We start from the raw sequence: 21,251 nt of genomic DNA, 5'->3' as shown, positions 1-21,251 counted from the left end.
ATACCTCAAAAGTGACACCTTGATTCCTACTAGCTGCTTCTGTAGACTTGAGACTATGTTTGACAAGTTCATTGATGTAGTTGCTCGGTAGTCTGACAGTAGTCCTCAGCATTGCCTATAAAGTGTTCCTGATAGCCCGCTTCCTCCAGTAAGTTTTATTCCTACCCTGCCAATGGCCGTCCTTCACACCATGTGGTCGTATATGGGGATACTACGCTCAGGCTATGAGCCATCCTAGTTACGTTTACACTCTTCTAGGATCTAATGATCCTTACTGAATTTGAAGCCCAATGTTCTGTCATGTGTCCGTGTGAGTTCATAGATATAAGTACCACCATTATACTCAAGAAATCGGTTCTCGAGACCCGGCTATTCCAGATCATCTGGTTACCAAGTAAGAGCACACAAGATGCGCAAACCCACGCTGTAGACACTGGGAAGATGACCCAACAAAGGGGGAAAGTCATCTGAATTCGATCCAGCACAAACATTGTAGGCAATTTCCTGCAAACTTATAAAAGCCCATCCTATTCTAGTACTGCTCCTCCTCCTGTATCCTATCCTCGCACTGTTTTCGTTTCCATTCTTGCCCAACACCTGAAGCCTTTCAAACTATCAGACAGCTCGTGCATCATCGACAACGGACTTTGCCATCAGAATTCATCACGTCCGTTATCAAAACGCACTCTCCTATCTTCCATTATCCTTGCATTGTCTCACTTTATCACTCCCAGCATGCCTTATCAGGGCCTTGATGCCCAAGGCGATCGGGGCCACCTCGATGAGGACGCGAAAATGTGTGTATATATAACTCGGCATTATAAGTCGAAGTTATTGCTCATTCCCCAGTGACTTGCTGATGCGCAAGTCTGCGTTTATCTTGGGATCAAATTTACTAACTTACAGAGTTTAGGCCTAGCAACACTGCCCATGAGAACCGACATCTTTCGACGTAAGTATATGATATATCTCCTGGCATCGCTATTTTCCAACTACCCAAGCCTAATATATCTGGCATCCTACCTTTCATTTCGGCCTTTCACTATTCGTTTACCTCCCCGTTACTTGTTCACTATCTATGAACTGTGCTCCGTGATACCAGCTCGTCTTACGTGTCAAGAGCATCATGTTTTGTGAGGAATGTCAGCTAATTGAAATATCAGGCCCAGAAGCTCCGCTCGAACAATCCACCAGGGAAACCAACCCTTGTCCCTACTTCTCTCTCCTCCACTTACTTCGCCACTGATACCTCTGGGAGGAACAATCGATTCCACCCCTCCACTTATTCCTCTCCACCAATACAGCCCATCCCAACCACTGGGGCCCGGTTTCACCAGCACAAATGCATCACATTCTGCTTATGACCCCAGCCGGGGGGCACAGCTCAGGAGTGCCGCTGACCGTGCAAATCCGTACCGAGATAGACTTGAACAAGCTGACCCTGCACGAGGGCAAGAACGGGCTCGCAGTAGAAGTCCTCGCCGCCTGGTTCAACCCGCTGGCCTTTCTGAATCCCGGGAACTACCAAAAGGTCCATTTATGGGATTCAATCAATACCCTCGGGAGATGTATGTTCCACCCGGAATCAATGACCTGATGCCTCGATATCTGCCTAGCTCCTCCCCGATACAATCTCCAAGCAACACCAAGCGTGGTCATGGCCGTGCTCCTCCTATAGACCATCCATGGGACTCCCCCGGAGAGATTTACTCGCCCAATGACGGGAACTTGTATGAATACCCCCACGATCAACAGCAACCAGTGCAGGGGGGTGACCCGGGACCTCTAAGACACCAGTCTAACAAGCCAGAGGTGGATACCAACGACAATGACGAGGAGCATTTATGCGAATTCGCTGCCCCATGCCGAATGCATCCCTCGCCCGATGGAATGCACTACCGAAAGGTTGTGTCGCACGTGTTTGGCAGAAACAAGGCCGTTACCAAGCTTTTCCCACTAGGTGTCTGGGTTCATTATTGCCGAAAACACTACCAGCGTGCCCGGTATCGCGCAGACCAATGGCCGTTTACGCAGTGCGATCTCCTGTTAGAATCACTGAGCCGTATGGAGAATTGGGATGGAGTGGAGAGTTTCGAACTCATCCTCCGCCGCCGAGAGCAAATGCGTGTCGGGCGTGAAACCGAAAACCAAGCCACCACCGAGACATCCAATCAGAACGAGACTACTTCTGCTAGCCAGGACCAGGATCAAGACCACAAGTCTTCAGGTGTCGTCACTCGGTCTCCGAGCCGTAAGCATCCAACTGCCATCATCGCCCCTGTCCCAGACTGGCTGCGCCAATACGTTGGTCACGGCAAGACATTCCAGGAGATCCGCCAGATTATCGAACTGGTACGTAGCCACATGGTGAGGCTCCGAAATCTGGAAAGAGCGAAGCAACAGCTCAGTCATATTCCCAAGTCCCTGGGTGCACCAGGAAGCCCTCGTCGAGGTGCGCTTACAAACGGCCGAAAGGGACGTATCGCCAAACCAACCAATCGGGACCCCTTACGCCTGCGTGCTAGCACTATTCGTTTCCCCGATGTTGAAATCCTCCCCCATTTCAAGCCATGGGTAAAGGAGGCTGCTCTGCGGCAGCGATCTGCCACTACCTGCCCCGCGAACGAGGGGGATGCCAAAGACTATGAAGCGCAGCAGAGACTTTCGGGAAGGGGTCATATCATTGGAGAAATTTCAGATACCCGTGAAACCAATCCTCGGGCCGAATCGAGTCAGCCGACAAATAGCAACTTCTCGACTAACAACACCACCCCCCACTATGACGGAAGCTCCGAGTATGTTTCTACCGCCGAGACAAATGGAGCCAATCTCTCGCAGATTCAAGCTCACATCGGCAGGGCTGGGACTAACCGTGGTCAGTCTGAGAGCCAGCGGCGACGCAGTGAGCGAGTCTACCTTAAGGCCATAGACCGTGTCCCTGGCCAGGGTTCTATCAAAAAGCCCGGCAAGGATGGTGAGCAATAGATTTCCATTCACTCACCAATCTGCTTTTTGAATATTTTGCACGTCAGCCTTGATATCAGCCAATGATCATATCGAAAAAAAGAAAAAAGGCAAAAGGAATCGGAAAAAGGGAAGAAAAAAAGAAATCTATTGACAGATTATTCCTTGCCAGCATGTTCCAGTGAGAATCCAACCTCGCCAAAATATTGAATAGACTCCCGAGGTCGTTGATACAAGGCTTAAGTATGCCTTGTGATCGCTTAATGCTATTCATGAAGAAAAAAAACATTGAAAACAACCAGACCGATTGAAAGAAAGGCACAATCGCCATCGACTCCACGCAGCAGCGGTAGAGAAAACATGTGGAAGATTACTTGAAGCCCGAAGATTTGTTGCTTGCTGTACACAGCATGCCGTGCTCACTTGGATTTACATTGTTGGCCAAGAGTTCAGATTTGGCAATCTCACTTCTTGTCCATGGTGGTCCAACGTGTGTTATCAGACCGTGTTCATCGTTTTTCAGATACGGAGCTTTGGACAGTCTGTCGAGTGGTTTCGTGAAGGCTTGGATGGGGAGCTAGAAAAAGAACAGTAAGAAAAAGAAAACAAAGCAAAGAAATATGCCATGATGCGAAATCTTGCGAGAAAAGAGTGGAAAATGGTTGGCACATTCGATAGGTATGGCTAGACTTTTGATAGCAGTGTACTCAATACAATGAAATTAAACCCAATTGCCTTGTTAGAGGTCATAACTTGCTGTCTTAATTCTATCAGTATTCCAAGGTTGTTATACTGCATGGGAGCCGACCTCGGTGGGTTGAGGTTATTTCAACGACATTCTCAAATCGAGGATCTCAAATCTCATTTCTAGCTTCAGACTACCTAGATACCTATTCATGTACTCAGCTAGGAGGGAGTTAATTGAAATATTTGCATGCGAAAAGGGGAAAAGAAAATCACACATACTCCGTACAATATGGAACCCAAAACAATACGACTCGCTTGCTGGAAAGACACCCAAATGCAGCAGAAACAAAAGGCTCCTATGCAACCACCCAACAAGCAATATGAAAAAAAAAATTAATGTAAGATAATTATGGTCGTTTTTGTATGAACAAAAGCCAAATTCAGGTCTCAAATAAATAGACTGGTCTAGCTTGCCACAGCCAGCTGGGCGACGAGATCAGACGCCACATCAAGGAAGGGGTAAGCGCTGGTCACCTCCTTCTCCTTGTTCTTGAGGCGCTTGCTGATGGGATGCCATTCGGTGTCGCCTTCGGCGCGGATGACGTTCTGGTAGCCATCGCATTTGAAGTCAACCATGTAGTTGTTTTCTTCGAGTTGGTAAAGCTGGATATCGAGGAAGACCCAGACACCGTAGGTGATGTGGGGGAGTCCGGTTGGTCCATTGACCGAGGAGGCCCCGCTCGCGAGACCGCTGTCGGGTACGGAAGACTGGGGCTCTCTGCTCCTGTCTTCTGTTGGGGCAGAGATCCCCGAGATGTTGAAGCGGCGGCGCAGTTCTTCGAGGTCGCTGCGGCTATTGTAAACGCTGGTGGATGCCCCAGGGGCCTTGATACCTTCTTTCAGCAGGCGTGCACGGATGAACCATGGGTCCTTCGGAATATAGTAGTCGGGTGGGAGGTCGGGGTATTTGCTCTGCAAGGGTTTGGGCTTATCAGGGGAGGGGGTTGCATCGGGGCCAATATTGGTGCCTAAAGGATGTAAGAATGAGCTCGAAATGGGCAATTGACGGAAACATACCTGATTCCACGGGTTGGATATCCCACAATCCACCCTGGGCAGCAATTGCCCGGTACAGATAAAGCATGGCCTCATATGGCTGGTTTCGGGATCGAATACCAAACTGCCATTTCCGGCTCCGCTTTGGCTGTTTTTCGAGGGGTTGACCGGTTGGCGGCTCGAATCGCAACTTGTCAAAGTCGACGACACTACGGGCGTGAGGCTTCAATGCACGGGCCGTGGCGGCCTGTTCTGCGGGAGACATGTCCCGATAGGCAGATCCCTGTCCTTCTGGGTCACGCTGGGCGGCCTCTTGACGACGCTGCTCAAGTATTTCGTTGCGGGCTCTTTTATCTCGATCACGTTGCTCCATGAGTTGGTCGTGAACATATGGCAAGCTAGTAGGGAGAATCCGGACGTGGCTAACGCGGGGTTCTTCCTCGGATTCTGATTGCTGTGGATCTTCCGAGGCCCTCCGGCGCGATATACTAGTGGTTCTGTCCCTGGCCGGGGCAGGGGGCGCTTGATGACGGGGCGCAGGAGTCCGATCAGCAGATGAAGGCGCAGCTCCTTTCTGGACATTTTGCGCTAACAAATTATCTTCCGTGGGTGCTGATATTGTTAGCAGAGCGGTAGGTTAATTAAGTAGTTCAGGTCTTACAATTGGTCTGCATCATCTCATTCTCAACGACGATGGAGAAGGCATCCTTGATCGCGCTGGGTTCCGGGTGTCTCAATGCCTCTTCGATATCCTCTCGGCCATATCCCATGCTTCGTTCGAGCTTGGAAACTGCAATTCGATGAATTTTGTGCTGGACTGGTGGAGGCTTTGCCATATCAAGCTTTGCAGAATCAACCTTCTTCGAGTCCACTCCTGGGGCGATGAACTCCTCTCGTGGGGGTTCCAGGTACTGAGGGAGATTTTTGGTGAACCATGGGTCCTGTCTGATCTCAGGGATTGTAATGCGGTGGACGGGGTGGACTTGAAGCATTGCCCGGATCAAACGAGCTGCCCCGGATGAGATATATCCAGGTATGTGGAAGGTGCCCGCTGCAATCTTTTTAAAAAGGGCTGGAATGTAGTCATCATCGAAAGGCAATCGGCCGACTAACAGCACATATAGAATCACACCACAACTCCACACATCGACCTCAGGGCCAGCGTAAAGCTTTCCGGAGATGACTTCTGGGGCCGCGTAGTTCGGGCTACCGCAGCTGGTCTTGAGGAAGTTTCCATCCGTCATAATATTACTCAAACCGAAATCCGCAATCTTTACATTCTTCTGGTTGTCGATGAGCAGGTTCTCGGGCTTCAAATCACGGTGTACAATCTTGTGTCGGTGGCAGTATTCGACAGCACAAATTATTTGCTGGAAGAATTTGCGGGCTTCGTCGTCAGCGCATCTTCCCTTCCTCACGAGATAATCGAACAACTCTCGCTCTGCGTACTCCAGCACCATCACAATATCGGTCTTGGTCGCAATCACCGTATACCTAAAAAAATAAAATTGGTCAGTCAACTAAAACCCCAATTGCATTTTGGATCGAAATTGTACAATTTGATGATGTGAGGGTGTCGTAGCAATTGCAAGTACTGGATTTCTCGCTCCACACGGCCAACCATGTCCCGGGAGAGTAGCTTGCGTCGTGGGATGATCTTCAGAGCAACTTGACGTCCACTTGGTTGGTGAATAGCAAGCTTTACCTTGCCAAAGGAACCCTCACCCAAGACTCTCACGGTCTGGTACTGGTCGAGGCGTTGCATGTCTCGGGTAGTTGACGGTGACTGCAATGACTCCTCGGCCTTGCCGGTCGGCCTGGAGGGGGCATTGCCATAGCGGAGGGGTTGGAGGCGGGAGGCCTAGCACGTTCACGCGGACGATCACGGTCGGAGGGGAGGGGAATAGCGAGGTCTTCCTCATCGAAAGCAGCGGCCATGGTCGGGGAAGAATGACAACGTGACGTTATTGATTTTCCAGACGGTTCAACGGTCCGGGGCTGCTGACTGTGCAGACCTTACTCGGGGATTTTCTATTTTTTCTCTCAAAACATCCAGGCGCCAATCAGTTGATCAGTCTCGACCCTCCCCACAACAGAACCGAGGGTGGAGCTTGGACAGCTGTTTGTCGGCGGGGGGATGGAGGGGTAAATTTGCTTGTCAGGGGTAGGCGGAAGGAAGAAACAGGAACTGAAGATGTTCAGTATTTATCACAGCTAATAATGATGGGAAGATCAATGAGATCCGATAAAGCCATGGGGATTTTCAATCTTTGGCGATGTCGGGAGTTCTAGACCTTACCTAAGCTGGTTTTGGGGCTGGGGCGGACTGTGGACCTCACGATCACCATGCCTATAAATTGTACTTTCTATATCCCAAGCAAACTTCTTATAATAGATTTGGTAATATATAAGACTCTGTATATCCCATAGATATATATTTTTTGGTTTAATTATCACAATTGATACTTCTAGACGTTCATATTGACCTATATCAGCCAAGCTTTGTCGGTCAAGATGGCAGAATATATCTATATCTTTTTATACCAGCCCTAATGTGTTGCATCTTATCCCAGATCAAAGGATGGTCTGTGTCTATGATCAGCCTAGCTAGAGCTAACAAATAAAGCTTTTTTTTTTTAGCTATTGAATTTTTTTAAAGAACTTTTTTGCCGAAGCTCCGAGAAAAGCTGTGTCATATACAGTGGGTCAACCCCTTAACTGTGGCTTAAAGTCAATTGATCGAGATTCATTATTTTTTTTCATTGCCTAAAGCTATAATAATACATTTTACTTCCTTGGATCTGAAGCCAACTACATATGTTGGAGTTGTAGATAGAATGTGCCGGTTCTATTGTCCAATTATGCTTTAGCGCAAATCCAGCCGGGCTATGCATGCAACACAGCCTCTTGATCTTTGAGCAAGAAAATATATATGTTTCTAGAGCTAGAAATAATGTACATCATAGATCCGTTATACAAGATTTTTTTTTATACTATAAAAAAGGCCAAGAAGACATGGAATTTTCTCTAAGTAAAGGAGACTTATAAGATACCTATATTCCCATAGTAAATTGTATCGGGTGAGAAGTACCTCGTAAGTATATGCTTTGAGTCATACTGCAGTTTTGAGTGATCAAGCGGGGTGTCGGGGTCCCAAAGTGGATTAGCGTCTAGTCGGGGACCCCGAAGAGGAATGGCCAAGTGTGAGACCCAGAGCATACATAGAATCAACGGCTGCCTCAGGTCTTGGGTTCTTCACCTTCTCTGGAAGCCATTTCTTTGTTTTTTTAGTATTCTCTTAACCTGGGTCTGACTCTGCCTAACCTTGGCCTGACTAAACGGCCCTCTTTGCCCTCTTTTCAAAATAGATACCCCTAGTGATACCCCATCTTTTTGTTTTCCAATGGCTTTCGTTGCGGATGAATTCTTCTCTGACATGGATGCGTCAATTTCCAACGAGTGGGTTGACTTTGATCAATTCCTCGATCTCCCTTCAGGCTACGACGACCAGTCAACTGCCACCACAGTCTCACCTCAGGATCTGGCTCTCCCTTATGAGGCAGATGGGATGTTCACCTCCCCATCTGATTTCATGCAATCCTCCCTCGATACGACCAACTATGATCTCCAAGAGTTTATGGGCATGGATGGAGGAGGTTTCATGCAGGACCCGGCTGCTCCCTTGTTCGATGATGCTGCGTTCCTAGGGTACAACCCGTATGACAGCAGCAATACATTCAGGAACTTGGTTGAGGCCCAGGCCGCCGCCGACCCGCGCGTTGCTACTATCAAGGAGAAGCGTCGCGAGGCAGCGATTGCGTTGCACCTGCAGCGCCTTTGCGATGCGACTGCTCTCGACTTGGATATGTCCTCCGACTCCAACACCAGCTTCTCATCCCCAAGCTGGTCAGAATACGTTCGCGGGAGCATCTCCCCGCGCTCTAGCCCAGAGAATACATCTGTCGAGGCACCCCTCCAGGAGGCATGGAGATGGTTCTCGACTTGAACATGAACGCCGCAGCCAATGTGCCTAAGAAACAGAAGCCTCGATCGCAGGCACAGAAGGAGAACTACATCAAGGCTCGGAAGTACGGTGCTTGTGAGAAGCACAAGAAGCAGCACAAGCGAGTAAGTCTTCCATTCACATTGAACATTTGAGCACGCTAACGTTCGAGCAGTGCAACTGCCTGGAGAAGGCTGCTGCTCGTGTCGCTGCCAGCGACATTCCTATGAACGCCGCACTCCAAGAACGGCCGAGGCAGCCGATGCTCCAAGTGCCGATCCTCCCGGAGTCGCGCTACTCAGACTCGCCCGGTCACGACCCATCATTCAACTCACCTCAAGCGCTTCCAACTGTCAAGGCGACAAGGAAATTGACAAGTATCTCATCTGGTATCGACCCATCTGTGGGGCTGCCGTCGATGGGACTGCCTGTTGCGGTACCAATCAGCAAGCAGGTTATCAGAACACAGACTCAAAAGAGTACACCACCGGGACACGATATTGTTCAATCATCTGGCAAGCCAGCTTTCAAAAGCACCTCGAGTCAAGACATCGTTCTACTATCGAGCAGAAATACTGCGAAGTGCGGAGCTGTTGGACACGACACAGTCCTATCTGGCAAGACCGTCACAAGCCACTCTTCCGCGGGACACGAGAGAGCCTCCACACAAGACAGGATCTCAAAGAACACAGAAAGTGGACAACCCCACGATACATGCAATTCAAGTATGCCTCGGCCAGTTCACGCAGCTGGGGTGTCATCTGGCAGCTCGAGCTTGCGCTGGCGCGTATCGACCTCGTCTGTTGGTGTTGTGTATTCAGAAAGGACCAACGTCAAGACGACATCGTCGGCGGATCATCCAACTACTCGCGATCGCCACATTCCAGGCCTTCATGTATACCAAACGAGTTCCACCCGCACGACGGAAACACCCGTGGTGCCAGGTACTGTTGCTGGCAACGTTGGAATGCGCCATTCCATGCCCCTCGTGCGCAACTCTGGACTCCAGGTACCGGGACCAGATCACAAGAGAGTTTCAGAGGGACTTGCCAAGCAACTCGCAATACTCTCTGGCTTACAGTCAGTGCCAAAGGATCTACTGGTCTCGGCGACTCGGCGTGGATCGCCAGGTCTCTTTGGAAACACATCGCCGCATACCCTCGAGGTTCGGCCACTGCCCATCAGCGGAGGTATTCTTGTTCGGCCCATTGCTGAAAGTGTTGGCGGCCTGGTTTCCAGTACTGCCCTGGCATTTGCCGGTGCCTGGAAGTCATCGCTGTCTCTGGCAGCTGGGGCTGAGGGCGTGGTCTACAAATGTCTGTCTCTGTTTGGCCGACACCTTGTGTCCGCGAAGAAGGGCTTATATCTGGGCGGACTGCGGAACGCTTGGTGCCTATGACTGACCTACTGTTCTTGGATGAGTGGATGGATCAACTTTTGATAATTAGCTGAGCTCGCTTTAACGACTTAATTGTAGAGGGCATACAGAGGTGACATCTACCGTCACACTCAAGTGGTCCGTGATGATGAAATTGAGAAGAATTCATTTGCATCTAATATCCACCAAACCTTGTATGTTAAGAGTAATAATTTAGGAGAAGTGAGTACAAGTATGTGGTCTCAACAGCAACAACCAATGCTGTGAAGGTACGGTAAAAATCGAAGGTATGGTAGTTGGTAGATGGGCTGGAGCATTGATAACGTTTATAGCCATTTGCCGTCTATAGTATAGAACTAGATTTTTAGCTAAACGTATAGAGTCAAGGCCCATTTGCGATTGGAATTTCTAACCATCTTTGTTTTTTTCCCCTTTTCCTCTACCTCTGCCGACTATGTGTACTGTAATTAGCTTCCTTCTTAGATCTCCCAATGGATAATATCCATGTTGCATACACAATGAAAAGTAGTTCAATCTTGCATGTCCTTATACTATCAAGGTTATTTCTATGGGAGTCTTCGAGTCGAATGCTAGAAATGACCTAAATAGTGAATATTTGATATGAACTCAAGGTGCATCTTTGCCGTCCCCACCACCCCAGCCCTAAATATCCCTAATCCCACGCCAACCCTTTTCCCGTCTCCTTTACAGTTCAAAGCAATACTCATACTTCGCATCAACTTCAAAACTATGATCCCCTCGCCGCTGTTACGCCTCACTACAGTGACGGGGTATTTCCTCCAGGATGACCCCGCCACTAACCCCGACAGCTTCGACTACGTAAGAGACCCCAATATCCTTGCCAAAGCCATCAAAACACTGTCTGATGATCTAGAAAGGTGAAATCAAACTTTGGTCTCATCGAAAAACACTATGATGGGCACCACGGAATGGAACAGACTGACAGCCAGTGGCGGCGTTTCGATGCCCACATTCAACGCCTGAACAATAGCGAGACTAAAAAGCTCAAAGTCCTCTTTCTGGGACGCCACGGCGAGGGCGTCCACAACGTTGCCGAGCGCAAGTATGGCACCAAGAAGTGGGATGTATGTAGTTGACCATTCCCTTATGAACCAGACATTAATCAGACCTCTAGGATTACTGGTCTCTCCAAGACGGAGACGAGGATGGCAACTGGGTAGATGCTCGTCTTACTGAACAGGGCCGGTGCCAGGCGCAAGTTGCACATGCAGCTTGGGAGAAACAGATCGAGGCTGGCATCCCGTCACCCGAGTCTTACTACGTGAGCCCCCTGAACCGGTGCCTTGAAACGGCGCAAATTACGTTTCAGGGACTTGCGATCCCCAACATGGATCCTTTTAATCCGACAATCAAAGAGGTGTGTTGATTTCTGCCACGGAACGTACAATATCTAACCCGACTAGCTCCTCCGTGAGACGACGGGTCAGCACACATGTGACCGTCGCTCAACGGCTTCGGAAATCGCAGAAGAATACCCAGAGTACCGGTTTGAAGCAGAGTTCTCTGAGGAAGACAAGTTGTGGGACCCTAAGGTCCGCGAGTCGAACGAGCACCGCAACGATCGGCTTCGCTGTCTTTTGAACGATATATTTACCAACGACGAGAGTACGTACATTTCGTTAACAGCCCACTCAGGTGCCATAACAAGCATTCTGGAAGTTGTGGGCCATCGCCGCTTTGCCTTGGCGACTGGTGCGGTGATCCCTGTGCTCGTTTCCATGGAAAAGGGGCCCCCGTCGCAGCCAGCGTCGCAGTCCTTGTAAAGCTCGCCTGATTCGGAAGTCAATTTTGAAAACTGCAGCAAGCTTATAACTGACACGGCTGCTGGATTTGATAAATATTAAGAGGAGAGCAACTGGTCTCAATGGTTTGATATCCAAGAAATTGATTCAGTATTGTACATGAGTCGCTCTTACTCAATAAAGATGAGAGCAACTTCTCACAAATGCAATTGTCGCCTCCAATCGGCTAAAGAAAAACCACTGTCCACGCGAAAGATCTAGATATAAATAATACAGACGCCAAAACATCGATCACCAGCTGTAGTACTGGTTCTGCGCGGAGATCTTGCGATCCGGCAATTGTGTCCAGAGCTGAGACCTCCGCTCCCGCTGGGCCTTGGCCTCACGGTCCTCCCACTCGCGGATACGAGTCTTCTCTTCCTTCAGCAGGACTGAGATACTTGTGGTAGGGGGGCGCATGCGGTTGATCTGGCCACGGGCGCGGTGATCCATCTCATATCCGTAGGGACCACGGTTGACCCAGGCCTCCTGGATGTAGATGTCAGAGGGGTTGGCAATCTTTTGCCGCTCGCCAGACTTGAGTATGACAGTAATGGGTTTCGGTGATTCGGGCTTGGGAGCATCAAGGCCAAGGCCCATGCCGGCACGGACTACGGCGACGTTCTTTGCGTGTTCCAGATGTTCCAGCACGTCCCTAGCGGCCTTTTTGTTGCTGAAACGCATCTGCAGAATGGCTTCGTCGATATTCTTGCCGGCGATTTGGCGGGCCAGAGGACCCAGCTTCTTCAGCGAGGTCTTGATCCAGTGAGATTTCGAAAGTGATTCACGCTCTGTGCGCTTGATTTGCACCTTTGTCGGTACACGGCCTCGTTTCCGGATCTCGCGGACAGCCATCTTCCTCTCCCACCGCAGCTGGGCCTTGGGGTCGGGACCCAGTCCCACTTGCAGGCGGCTCAAGTCGCGCTCTTCCAGCTTTCCGGAGGTGACTTCTTTTTGTTGCTGCGTTGGCCGGGATGGCGTAGGACCCGATGTTGGTGCGGTGAAATCTGATCCGAAGATGGAGCTTGCTGAACTACCTTCTTCCTTCTTAGGGGCCGAGGGTCGGTGGGCGACTTTGGCGGATCCCCCCGCAAACACATTCTTCAAGGAGGAGAGCCAGCCGGTCGGCTTTTTGCTTTCGCCATCCTTCAAAGCGTAACGGAAGGGTGTCGAGGTCAATGTTCGGCGAGGGACGAAGGAGACGGTCCGGGCTGCTAAACGTGGGAAATAAGTCAGTAGGGAGGCCAAGTATAAGATGTAGAAATATAACATACCTGTCCGGACCAATTGCCCTGAGGGATAGACCATTGTGGCTGTTGGGATGTTGTTGTCAGAAGTTCACGTCGGGAAAAAAGGTGAAAGTTCCCTGCACTTGTGGTCTGTGCGGCATACCGGAGCCTGAGGCACCTTCAAGTTGATCGATCAGAATAGCCTCAAGAGAGATGCGACTTGCGACCGCACGAGTCTATGGAGCAAGAACAGGCTTATCTACACATGGAGATAATCTAGTATCTTTGATCGTATTTGAACTTCAGTCTTGCGACTTTATTGTTTCTTCTTCCCAACCATCTCCACAGTATCCACTAGCCCTCATCTTTCCCTCTTTCAGTTCTTCTCTCTCTTTTTCGTCTTCCTTCATCCCTCCCTTCCCTTCCCAGGCCATCAGCCTGTCGTTTCCATCCTTTTCGAATATCCGAGATCTTAGAGATTTCAGCTTGCCCTCTCGAATTAAAGGGCTCTCGTTCCTTTCAGGCATTCCTTTGGATTCTTAAGCCACCCGCCAGAAACAGCTGCGCAAGTGTAAATCTACGTCATTTGCAGGAATAACGAGGGGGGTTCTGGATACGACCGGCCGATGCAGGAATGGACGTGTTGAGGTACTTCAAGACTGTCGTATGATCTGGAATTCCGCTTGAAAAGCACCTGGGGCATCCATTACGACAATTCCCGGTATCCACTCGCTCTTCCCAAAGCTGTATTCAAATATGGACATCAATTCGCTTCTTTCGCCGGACTCGAATCCCAAGTCTGGAAATTCAACGCCCGTGCCTAGTCCTACGTCGAACAACGCACCGGCCACCTCTACAGGGCCATCCCCCCACAAAGCTATTGAGAGAACTCGGACAGGCTCCAGACGAAAGGGCAAGACTTCTTCACCTCTCGCCCAGCAGGTGTACGCTCCTACTGGGGAATCTTCGCCAGGACCTAGCGGAGGAAATGGGACTTCTCCGACTGAAGTGCCCTCAAGACAACCATCCACTCCGGGAATGGACACTTTGGCGGATCTCGCCTCGATGCAGCACCACCAGCCACAACGTCCAACACCGACAAGCATGCTTCGTAGTACTGAATCCTACGAGCACCAGTTATCCCCATCTACTATTCACCCACACGTCAATTCTATCACCCACAACACCCCTACCTCTCGGATGTCCTTCGAGATCGCCATGTCGGATGGACGCGACGGGCCCGCGAAGAGGACCTACGCTGCGACTTCGCTCGACCCTGATGCGCAACGGATGGCGACCGAACTTTTCCATCAAATCTCGCTCAACCCGCACACGCATGACGCGCACGTGCAATTTATCGGATTGCTGCATGCAGGATTTGTCAACCACGTCTACCCACCGAATAACCCAGATGTCCACGGCGACCCGCGACGTTATGATCTACTCAACGATTTAAAAACGGCACGTGAAGAAATGGATAAGCTTTTCGCCATGGGAGAAGATCTTTGGGCCGAATGGATTCAGGACGAGAGTATGTTGGCTCAAGATGTTGACGGGCGCATTGCTGTTCTAGAACTCTGCCAGCGATCCGTCGAAGAGGAATTTGGCAGCACAAAACTGTGGAATATCTACGGCGAATGGGTTCTTTATCTCTACAATTCCGCTCATGGCGAAGCCAGTTCTCAGTGGACCGAAGAGGATCGCATGGTTGGGCGCGAGGTGTTCACGTGGGATTCAGTCGTGGAGGTGTGGCAACGGGGCGCAGATGCGACCAAATGGAGAATCAACAACAGCCACTTGGTCTGGGATCGCCTCTTGGATCTCTATGCCGAGGACATTGCTCGCGCACCTTCCCAAGAAAAGATCAACCATCTTCATGGACTTTATGGCCATCGTTTGCAAACTCCCCACGCCACCTGGGACCAGACCTTCCAAAAGTTTTCGAGCTTCATTTCGACTTATTGCAACAGCAAGTATGAGGAGATCATGTCTGAGACTGTTGCCCGCGCAGCTGAGCCAAAGGCTCTCTACAACGCACGAGAGGAATTCGAACACCGCCTAGCCAAAGCGCAAGAGTCTGGCGATCGCACTCTGGAATGGACAGTTTACTCCGAGTACATTGAGTGGGAATTGACACGCAACCGCCGGAAACGAGGAGATTTCAGCTTCGATTTGGTGAATGCCATCTATCAGCGCGCCGTTCTTCACTTCCCCACCGATGTGTCGCTTTGGGAAGACTATGTCATGTTTTTGATTGGCGAATCTCTTCATCGCCGTGCTTCTACCACGACGATCTCTACCCTAGACCGTGCCACGCGTCATTGCCCATGGTCTGGAAACCTGTGGTCCCAGTATCTGCTAAGTTCAGAAAGAGAGAACCAGTCGTTCAACAAGATTTCAAGTATCAAGCACAAGGCGACTAGTACTGGATTGCTTGATGCTGGTGGCTTGGAAGAAGTTCTGAAGGTTCATGTCACCTGGTGCAGTTACCTTCGCCGACGCGCCTTTTTGTCCGACTCGACCGACGAAGATCTTGATGTCGCAGAAGTTGGCATCCGCTCAGCCATCGAAAGCGTGCAAGAATTGGGCGAAAAGAAGTATGGCCCGGCGTATCAGGGCGATCCTCTTTTCCGCCTGGAGCGGATTTATATCCGTTTCCTCAGCGAAAGCGGCAGCTGGGACAGCGCGCGAGAGACCTTCAAAGGCCTAGTGGCGCGCCGTGGCAGTAGCTACGAATTCTGGCTCACCTACTACGGATGGGAGTTGATTTGCTGGAGCAAATTTGTGCAAGGCGAGGCAACAGTCGATGCAGCGCGCCGAACCCCCAACCCAAGCTATGCTACTGCCGTGCTCAAGCAGGCAATCAAGAGAACCGATCTAGACTGGCCTGACAAGATTGTTCAGACATACGTTACGCATTGCGAGGACTATGAGGACTCTGATGAGCTCCAGCTGGCTGTGATTGAAACTCGGAAAGCAATGCGAGCTGTCACTGCCCGGAGAGAGAGGGAAGCACGAGAGGCAGCAGCAGCACAGCAGCAGCAGCAACAGCAGTGGGAGGCGGCGGTGGAGGCAGTTCCTTCGCCCGAAAAGAGAAAACGCGAAGACGAAAAAGATGAGATGCCGGAAACCAAAAAGGTCCGCAATGAAGACGCACCGCCGGAGGTTCCTGCTCCTCCTGCACGGGATCGAGAAAATGCGACCGTTATCGTCACAAACTTGCCTAAAGGTACCACTGAACATCTCGTTCGTCAATTCTTCCGTCATGTAAGTGCCTCGTCCTTATTACTATCGGGATAAACTTAACTAACCAAACAGATCGGTACCATCAACACCGTCAAAATGCTCCGAAGAGACGAGAAAAACTCTGAGGTTGCGGTCATCGAGTTCGAAACCAAGGAAGAGGCTCTTTCCGCTCTCACTCGTGACCAAAAGCGCTTCAACAACACTGATGACAACATCATCGACGTGAAAATTGGGTCACAGACGACGATTTGGATCACCAATTACCCACCGACTGCGGATGAGGACTACCTGCGCAACCTTTTCAGCAAAGTAAGTGCTGCCTCGCCCTGGCTTTTGTAACATCACTGACTTTAGTAGTATGGCGAAGTACTCGACGTTCGAATGCCGTCTCTCAAGTTTGACACTGCCAGGCGCTTCTGCTACTTGCAGTTTGACACCTCCAGTGCTGCCCACCATGCAACAGAGCTTCATGGAATGCGATTTGAAGATGGCAAGAAACTCAGTGTTAAGATATCTGATCCGGGACAAAAAACTGCCCGCAGTGGTCCCAGATACGAAGGACGAGAAGTCTATGTTTCAAACATCGCCTGGGACGCCAGTGAGAATGATTTGAAAGAGCTATTTTCCAAATTCGGTGACATCGAAAAGGTCTTCATTGAACGAAAGCTTACCGGCGGCAGTAAGGGGTATGGCTTTGTTACATTCTCTACCAAGGAGGCTGCCAATGACGCCGTCGCAATGAATGGACATGTGTTCAGGTCACGTCCTCTTTATGTTGAAATTGCTACCACCGACACTCGGCGTGGAAACCAAATGATCATCTCTCGAGTTGCAGCACACCCGGCGGATCACGGTGTCCATGGGTTTGAAGTGCCGGTTGGTGAGCATGCACAGCGCACGCTTGCTTTGATGAACGTTCCCGATACCGTCAATCAAGCCCGCATCCGTGCCCTCGTCGAACCATATGGGCGTTTAGTTGCGATCAATTTGCGCCCAGAACATCAAGGTGCTATTGTGGAATATGTCGATATTCAGGATGCCGGCAAAGCTGCGTTGGCGCTTGAAGGCAAGGAGATCACTACTGGACGCCCCCTCCATATCGGCACAGTTCGAGAGATGATGAATTCGCAACCGGAAGTCAAAACAGACCGGGGACCATTCGTCAAACACGAAGGTAAAACGAAGAAGACGAACCTACAACCTACTGGACCGATTAGACGTCCGCAGCAGCCTGGTGCCCGGAAGGGTGGTCTTGGGATGAAACGACAGATTGCACCTTCCGGTCCGAAACAATCTGCGGCTAATCCGGCTAGCGATAAAATGGACACGGCGCCTGACGGCGAGAGCAAACCGAAAAAGAGCAACGATGATTTCCGCGCTATGCTCCAACAAAAGCGTCCGGAATGAAGTGCAAGTGCAATGACAGTGATAATTCCTGGCGCAATTCCTTTATTTTTTTATTTTTTTTCTACGGCATGTATTCGGCTTGGCGTTTTTCTGTTTCCTGGTGGTCATCTTGATGCTTCCTTTAGATCCGCATGTATTCATTCGGGTCGGTCTTTTGCGCCATGACCTCTTCTTTTGTTTATGGCACATGCCGTCGTGTATATTATGACTGTATCTTGCTCTTAGTTCTAATGATGATGTCTGTTCCGAAGGGTTGTCTCCGAGACATTGCCCCCGATGACTTGAAACTTTGTGATATTAAAAGAAAATACTGTAAAGCGTAGCGATTAGATTTTTATATTTTATCATGTCTTATATAGCGGTAAGCATTATGTGCATGCAGAAGGTGATTGGATTCGATGTCACGATAGCGCACTGACGTCAACTGGTTATGTAGGTCTCCTTGATTTCTTCCTGCGGGGAAATTTCATTTCTGATCCATTTCAAGTTGCACAGCGCGATTTATTGCGACCAATATAACTGTTATCTGCTTCGTACTGGAGGGTACACTATTCTACATTCCCCTTGGACATCTCCGCGTGATCTCCCTTATCTGACCCGATTAGCCGACTCTAGTACACCTGTGGACCCCTTCCCTTACCATCGTTTCTGCTTTCTCTATCTTACTTAGGTCCATTGAGACCTCTCAAGATATTGCTGCTCTACACTCGATGTGCAGGGCTGTTATCAAGTATTGTGAACATTCCACGCCATCGTATAGCCGCAGCGATGGACTTCCGCCTAGTGCCTCGCGGTAGCGATCGCAACTACACAGGATTTCTTACAAAGACGATAGTCTACATCGGGACGCTGATGATATTTCTGGCCTGTAGGCAGCTCTCAGCGACTAGCTAGACATCCAGTTTTACTGACCAAATCTCCCAGCATTTGGCTTGACAGTATCCTCGATCGTCATTCCAAAATGGGTCAGCTACCATAGCGAAAAGGTACGTCGTTTATTCACCACCGACAAGCTCCCACTCACACTATGGACCTGTAGCCCGATAACCACTACTCCTACGGCCTTCATCGCCGCTGCTCCTCCCTTACCGATACCTGCGAGAGCTTCCCACAGCGCGAAGACTGCCACGGCGAAGACCGATACTTTTGCTCCATGTGGCGCTCCGTCGGGTTCTTGATGTCCTTTGCTGTCGTTTTGCAGGGAATTAGCATAGTCACATACCTGGTGATCCTGACTGGTGGAAAACAGCTGCGCGAAAATGGGTGGAGTGTTCTTAGTTTGATGGTTGGTTTGTCTGCCATTGTGCAGGTAGCCGGCATGTCGATAGTGGTGGGTTGATAATATGCCTATATTTAGGTCCACGATGACGTATTCTAATTATTTGGTTTACAGGCGTATCTATTCGATAATGAGGACCGGTTCTTCGTCGGCTGGAAACTTGACCAGGCCTGGATCTTTTGCACTATCAGCTGGTGCTTCAGTGTTTTTTGCGCAGGTGCGGTCATTGTGGCTGCCAAAGTCTTACCCTCAGAGGGTGGGTACGAGTTGATTCCTGATCATGACGAGTTTCAAGTCACTTGATAGTGCCCTGTGTAGCATTCATGGCACCTGGACGAATCACGCGTTACGCAAACAGACGGAGACCTATCTAGGTATCAGTCCTTGATGACTTCTCATAAATCTGCTATTTCGGCGGTTGCAGATTGTTGACGCTTTTCTATCTTTTGATTTCGTGCTTCGGCGTTGGGGCTGTATACATCTTTTATCCTTCCGGGCTATGGCAGGGAGAACTAATGGGAATAATGAGTTGAATAAAATATATCTCTGCAGGCATGTGTATCTACAGCCAATTTCAGATTATCATGGATCAAATCATATCTTCGTGGATCGTGTATGTGACTTGACAAGATAGGCAGAAAAATGCAATGCAACGTAGATAAAAGGTTTATCATTCATCTCATACAGTACATTCCCTCCGATAGGCCCCAACCTACCAGACAATCTCTTTCCCAATCAGTCCCTCAAGAGCCGGAATCTGTGGCCGCAGCGCCTGACCATAGTCACCCCCGTTCGGCGTGCGAAGCAGAGTGTGAATGTGGAATTTCTTCGGCTCCTCATTATTCAAAAACACACCGGAGTGATGATCAAACTCAACAAGGATAACCGGATTCTGAATACGGTAATAGAAAGGATCCTCATTCCCATACCCTCCAATCCAACAAAAGTAAGTCTCTGCCTCGTGCACGCGCACCTGATCAATCTTCATAGCGCGCGATTTCGCCGGCAGGTAAAGCAGGTATTGCTCCAAGATGCCATACATGAGCTCTTTCTGCGCGGGATTAAAAGTGGACGCGAGGATGCCCTCATACGGCACCTCACGGTTATCACGGTACGCGCCGCACAGATGACGCTGATCATCCTTATTCCAGCGGCCGGGGGGCATGGCCGGATCCTTCATGTGGACGAAGACACGAGCAGAAGCCTGCAGCTCCGCCGAGAGAGACTGCATTAATTGCAAACCGAGCTTCTCCTCGATCTGCATGATGCGGGTGCCGGCGTGCGGGCCGGCATCGATCTCGTTTGGCTCTGCGCCTGTGAACCATGGCGACGCAATGATCTGCCCTTTGTACAGAAAGATATTGAGGCAGAGATGGTGACCGTAGAATGACCAGCCCCAGGGGCGGGTAGTTGATGGGCGGCCGAAGAGAACGAAGTTGTAGGAGAATTCGTTCATCACTGCTGGTGATTTGACTAGCTCGCCGAGGAAGTGATTGATGCGCATTGCGTTGACGGCCTTTTCATAGCCTTCTGGTGAGAGAGTTGCTTTGAGGACATTCATCACTGCATCCCGGGTCTCGGTGTTGACTTCATCGAGCCGAATGCCTTTGTTCGCGAGCAGGAACTCAGGGTTCGACCATGTGCGCCATTGTGGGGAGTCGATGTGGTAATTGATGGCTTCTTTTTGCTTATCATCCAGTAGGGCAGTTACAGCTTCTGCTGCATCTACAATTTGTTGAATTGGGATGTCTTCTTCTTGTAATGTGAATAGACCCGGGCGGACGTTTCCTATATATGTTAGAAGCATTCTAGTATCATTTCAGTTTAGTTCATACCATCGGTAGTCACGCCTTTAAACGGCTCCTGTAATAGCTCCAACCAATGCATATACAGGGCATGCAGCCAGGGTGGCTGATGTCCGGTCTTAAATTCATGCGCGTACTCGTGCGCATCCTGCTGGCACATCGCCTGGAAGCGCTGGAGGCTGAGGTCAGGCAGGTACTGGCGGTACTCGCCCGTGGGCTTTTCTAATGCATTGGCCATAATTGTAAATGATGTAAAGAAATAAAAGAAGAGATGTCCAAATGGTGTTATAACAAGCTGAGACCCCACATCCCACCCTTCCCCACGAGCGTGGGGATGGGAAATTCCTTATCCGCACCATCTACATACTTAGAGC

The 21,251-nt window shown here is 50.0% G+C and overlaps 8 protein-coding genes across 8 annotated transcripts; 5 read left to right on the top strand and 3 right to left on the bottom strand.

The window, feature by feature from the left end:
* Positions 1-1,566: 1,566 nt before the first annotated feature.
* Positions 1,567-2,985, top strand: N7517_004412 (putative pathogenicity factor; the record flags this gene model as incomplete). The annotated part of the gene is made up of 1 exon (XM_056722142.1): positions 1,567-2,985. The coding sequence occupies one exon, from the start codon at positions 1,567-1,569 to the stop codon at positions 2,983-2,985; it is 1,419 nt and encodes a 472-aa protein (XP_056578392.1).
* A 1,131-nt stretch (positions 2,986-4,116) lies between these two features.
* N7517_004411 (serine/threonine-protein kinase) lies at positions 4,117-6,472 on the bottom strand (the record flags this gene model as incomplete). Its single annotated transcript, XM_056722141.1, has 4 exons — positions 4,117-4,679; positions 4,729-5,319; positions 5,369-6,201; positions 6,264-6,472. 4 exons carry the CDS (start codon positions 6,470-6,472, stop codon positions 4,117-4,119), a joined length of 2,196 nt encoding a protein of 731 aa, XP_056578391.1.
* Positions 6,473-8,110: 1,638 nt separating this feature from the next.
* N7517_004410 (uncharacterized protein) lies at positions 8,111-10,109 on the top strand (the record flags this gene model as incomplete). The annotated part of the gene is made up of 3 exons (XM_056722140.1): positions 8,111-8,623; positions 8,653-8,835; positions 8,886-10,109. 3 exons carry the CDS (start codon positions 8,111-8,113, stop codon positions 10,107-10,109), a joined length of 1,920 nt encoding a protein of 639 aa, XP_056578390.1.
* Positions 10,110-10,838: 729 nt separating this feature from the next.
* Positions 10,839-11,893, top strand: N7517_004409 (histidine phosphatase family protein; the record flags this gene model as incomplete). Its single annotated transcript, XM_056722139.1, has 4 exons — positions 10,839-10,928; positions 10,988-11,194; positions 11,245-11,487; positions 11,534-11,893. The coding sequence occupies 4 exons, from the start codon at positions 10,839-10,841 to the stop codon at positions 11,891-11,893; spliced, it is 900 nt and encodes a 299-aa protein (XP_056578389.1).
* Positions 11,894-12,163: 270 nt separating this feature from the next.
* N7517_004408 (mitochondrial 54S ribosomal protein uL22m) lies at positions 12,164-13,219 on the bottom strand (the record flags this gene model as incomplete). Its single annotated transcript, XM_056722138.1, has 2 exons — positions 12,164-13,125; positions 13,186-13,219. 2 exons carry the CDS (start codon positions 13,217-13,219, stop codon positions 12,164-12,166), a joined length of 996 nt encoding a protein of 331 aa, XP_056578388.1.
* Positions 13,220-13,896: 677 nt separating this feature from the next.
* N7517_004407 (U6 snRNP complex subunit PRP24) lies at positions 13,897-17,793 on the top strand (the record flags this gene model as incomplete). The annotated part of the gene is made up of 3 exons (XM_056722137.1): positions 13,897-16,407; positions 16,459-16,695; positions 16,744-17,793. 3 exons carry the CDS (start codon positions 13,897-13,899, stop codon positions 17,791-17,793), a joined length of 3,798 nt encoding a protein of 1,265 aa, XP_056578387.1.
* A 768-nt stretch (positions 17,794-18,561) lies between these two features.
* N7517_004406 (uncharacterized protein) lies at positions 18,562-19,375 on the top strand (the record flags this gene model as incomplete). The annotated part of the gene is made up of 4 exons (XM_056722136.1): positions 18,562-18,661; positions 18,718-18,779; positions 18,833-19,123; positions 19,187-19,375. The coding sequence occupies 4 exons, from the start codon at positions 18,562-18,564 to the stop codon at positions 19,373-19,375; spliced, it is 642 nt and encodes a 213-aa protein (XP_056578386.1).
* Positions 19,376-19,784: 409 nt separating this feature from the next.
* Positions 19,785-21,115, bottom strand: N7517_004405 (DUF3500 domain-containing protein; the record flags this gene model as incomplete). The annotated part of the gene is made up of 2 exons (XM_056722135.1): positions 19,785-20,860; positions 20,908-21,115. 2 exons carry the CDS (start codon positions 21,113-21,115, stop codon positions 19,785-19,787), a joined length of 1,284 nt encoding a protein of 427 aa, XP_056578385.1.
* Between the last annotated feature and the right edge of the window lie 136 nt (positions 21,116-21,251).

The sequence above is a fragment of the Penicillium concentricum genome, assembly GCF_028827145.1.
Source record: "Penicillium concentricum strain IBT 3081 chromosome Unknown utg000002l_segment0_segment0, whole genome shotgun sequence".
NCBI classification, from domain to species: Eukaryota; Fungi; Ascomycota; class Eurotiomycetes; order Eurotiales; family Aspergillaceae; genus Penicillium; species Penicillium concentricum.
Note: the sequence above shows the minus strand (reverse complement) of the source record. Positions and strands in the feature narration are given on the sequence as shown.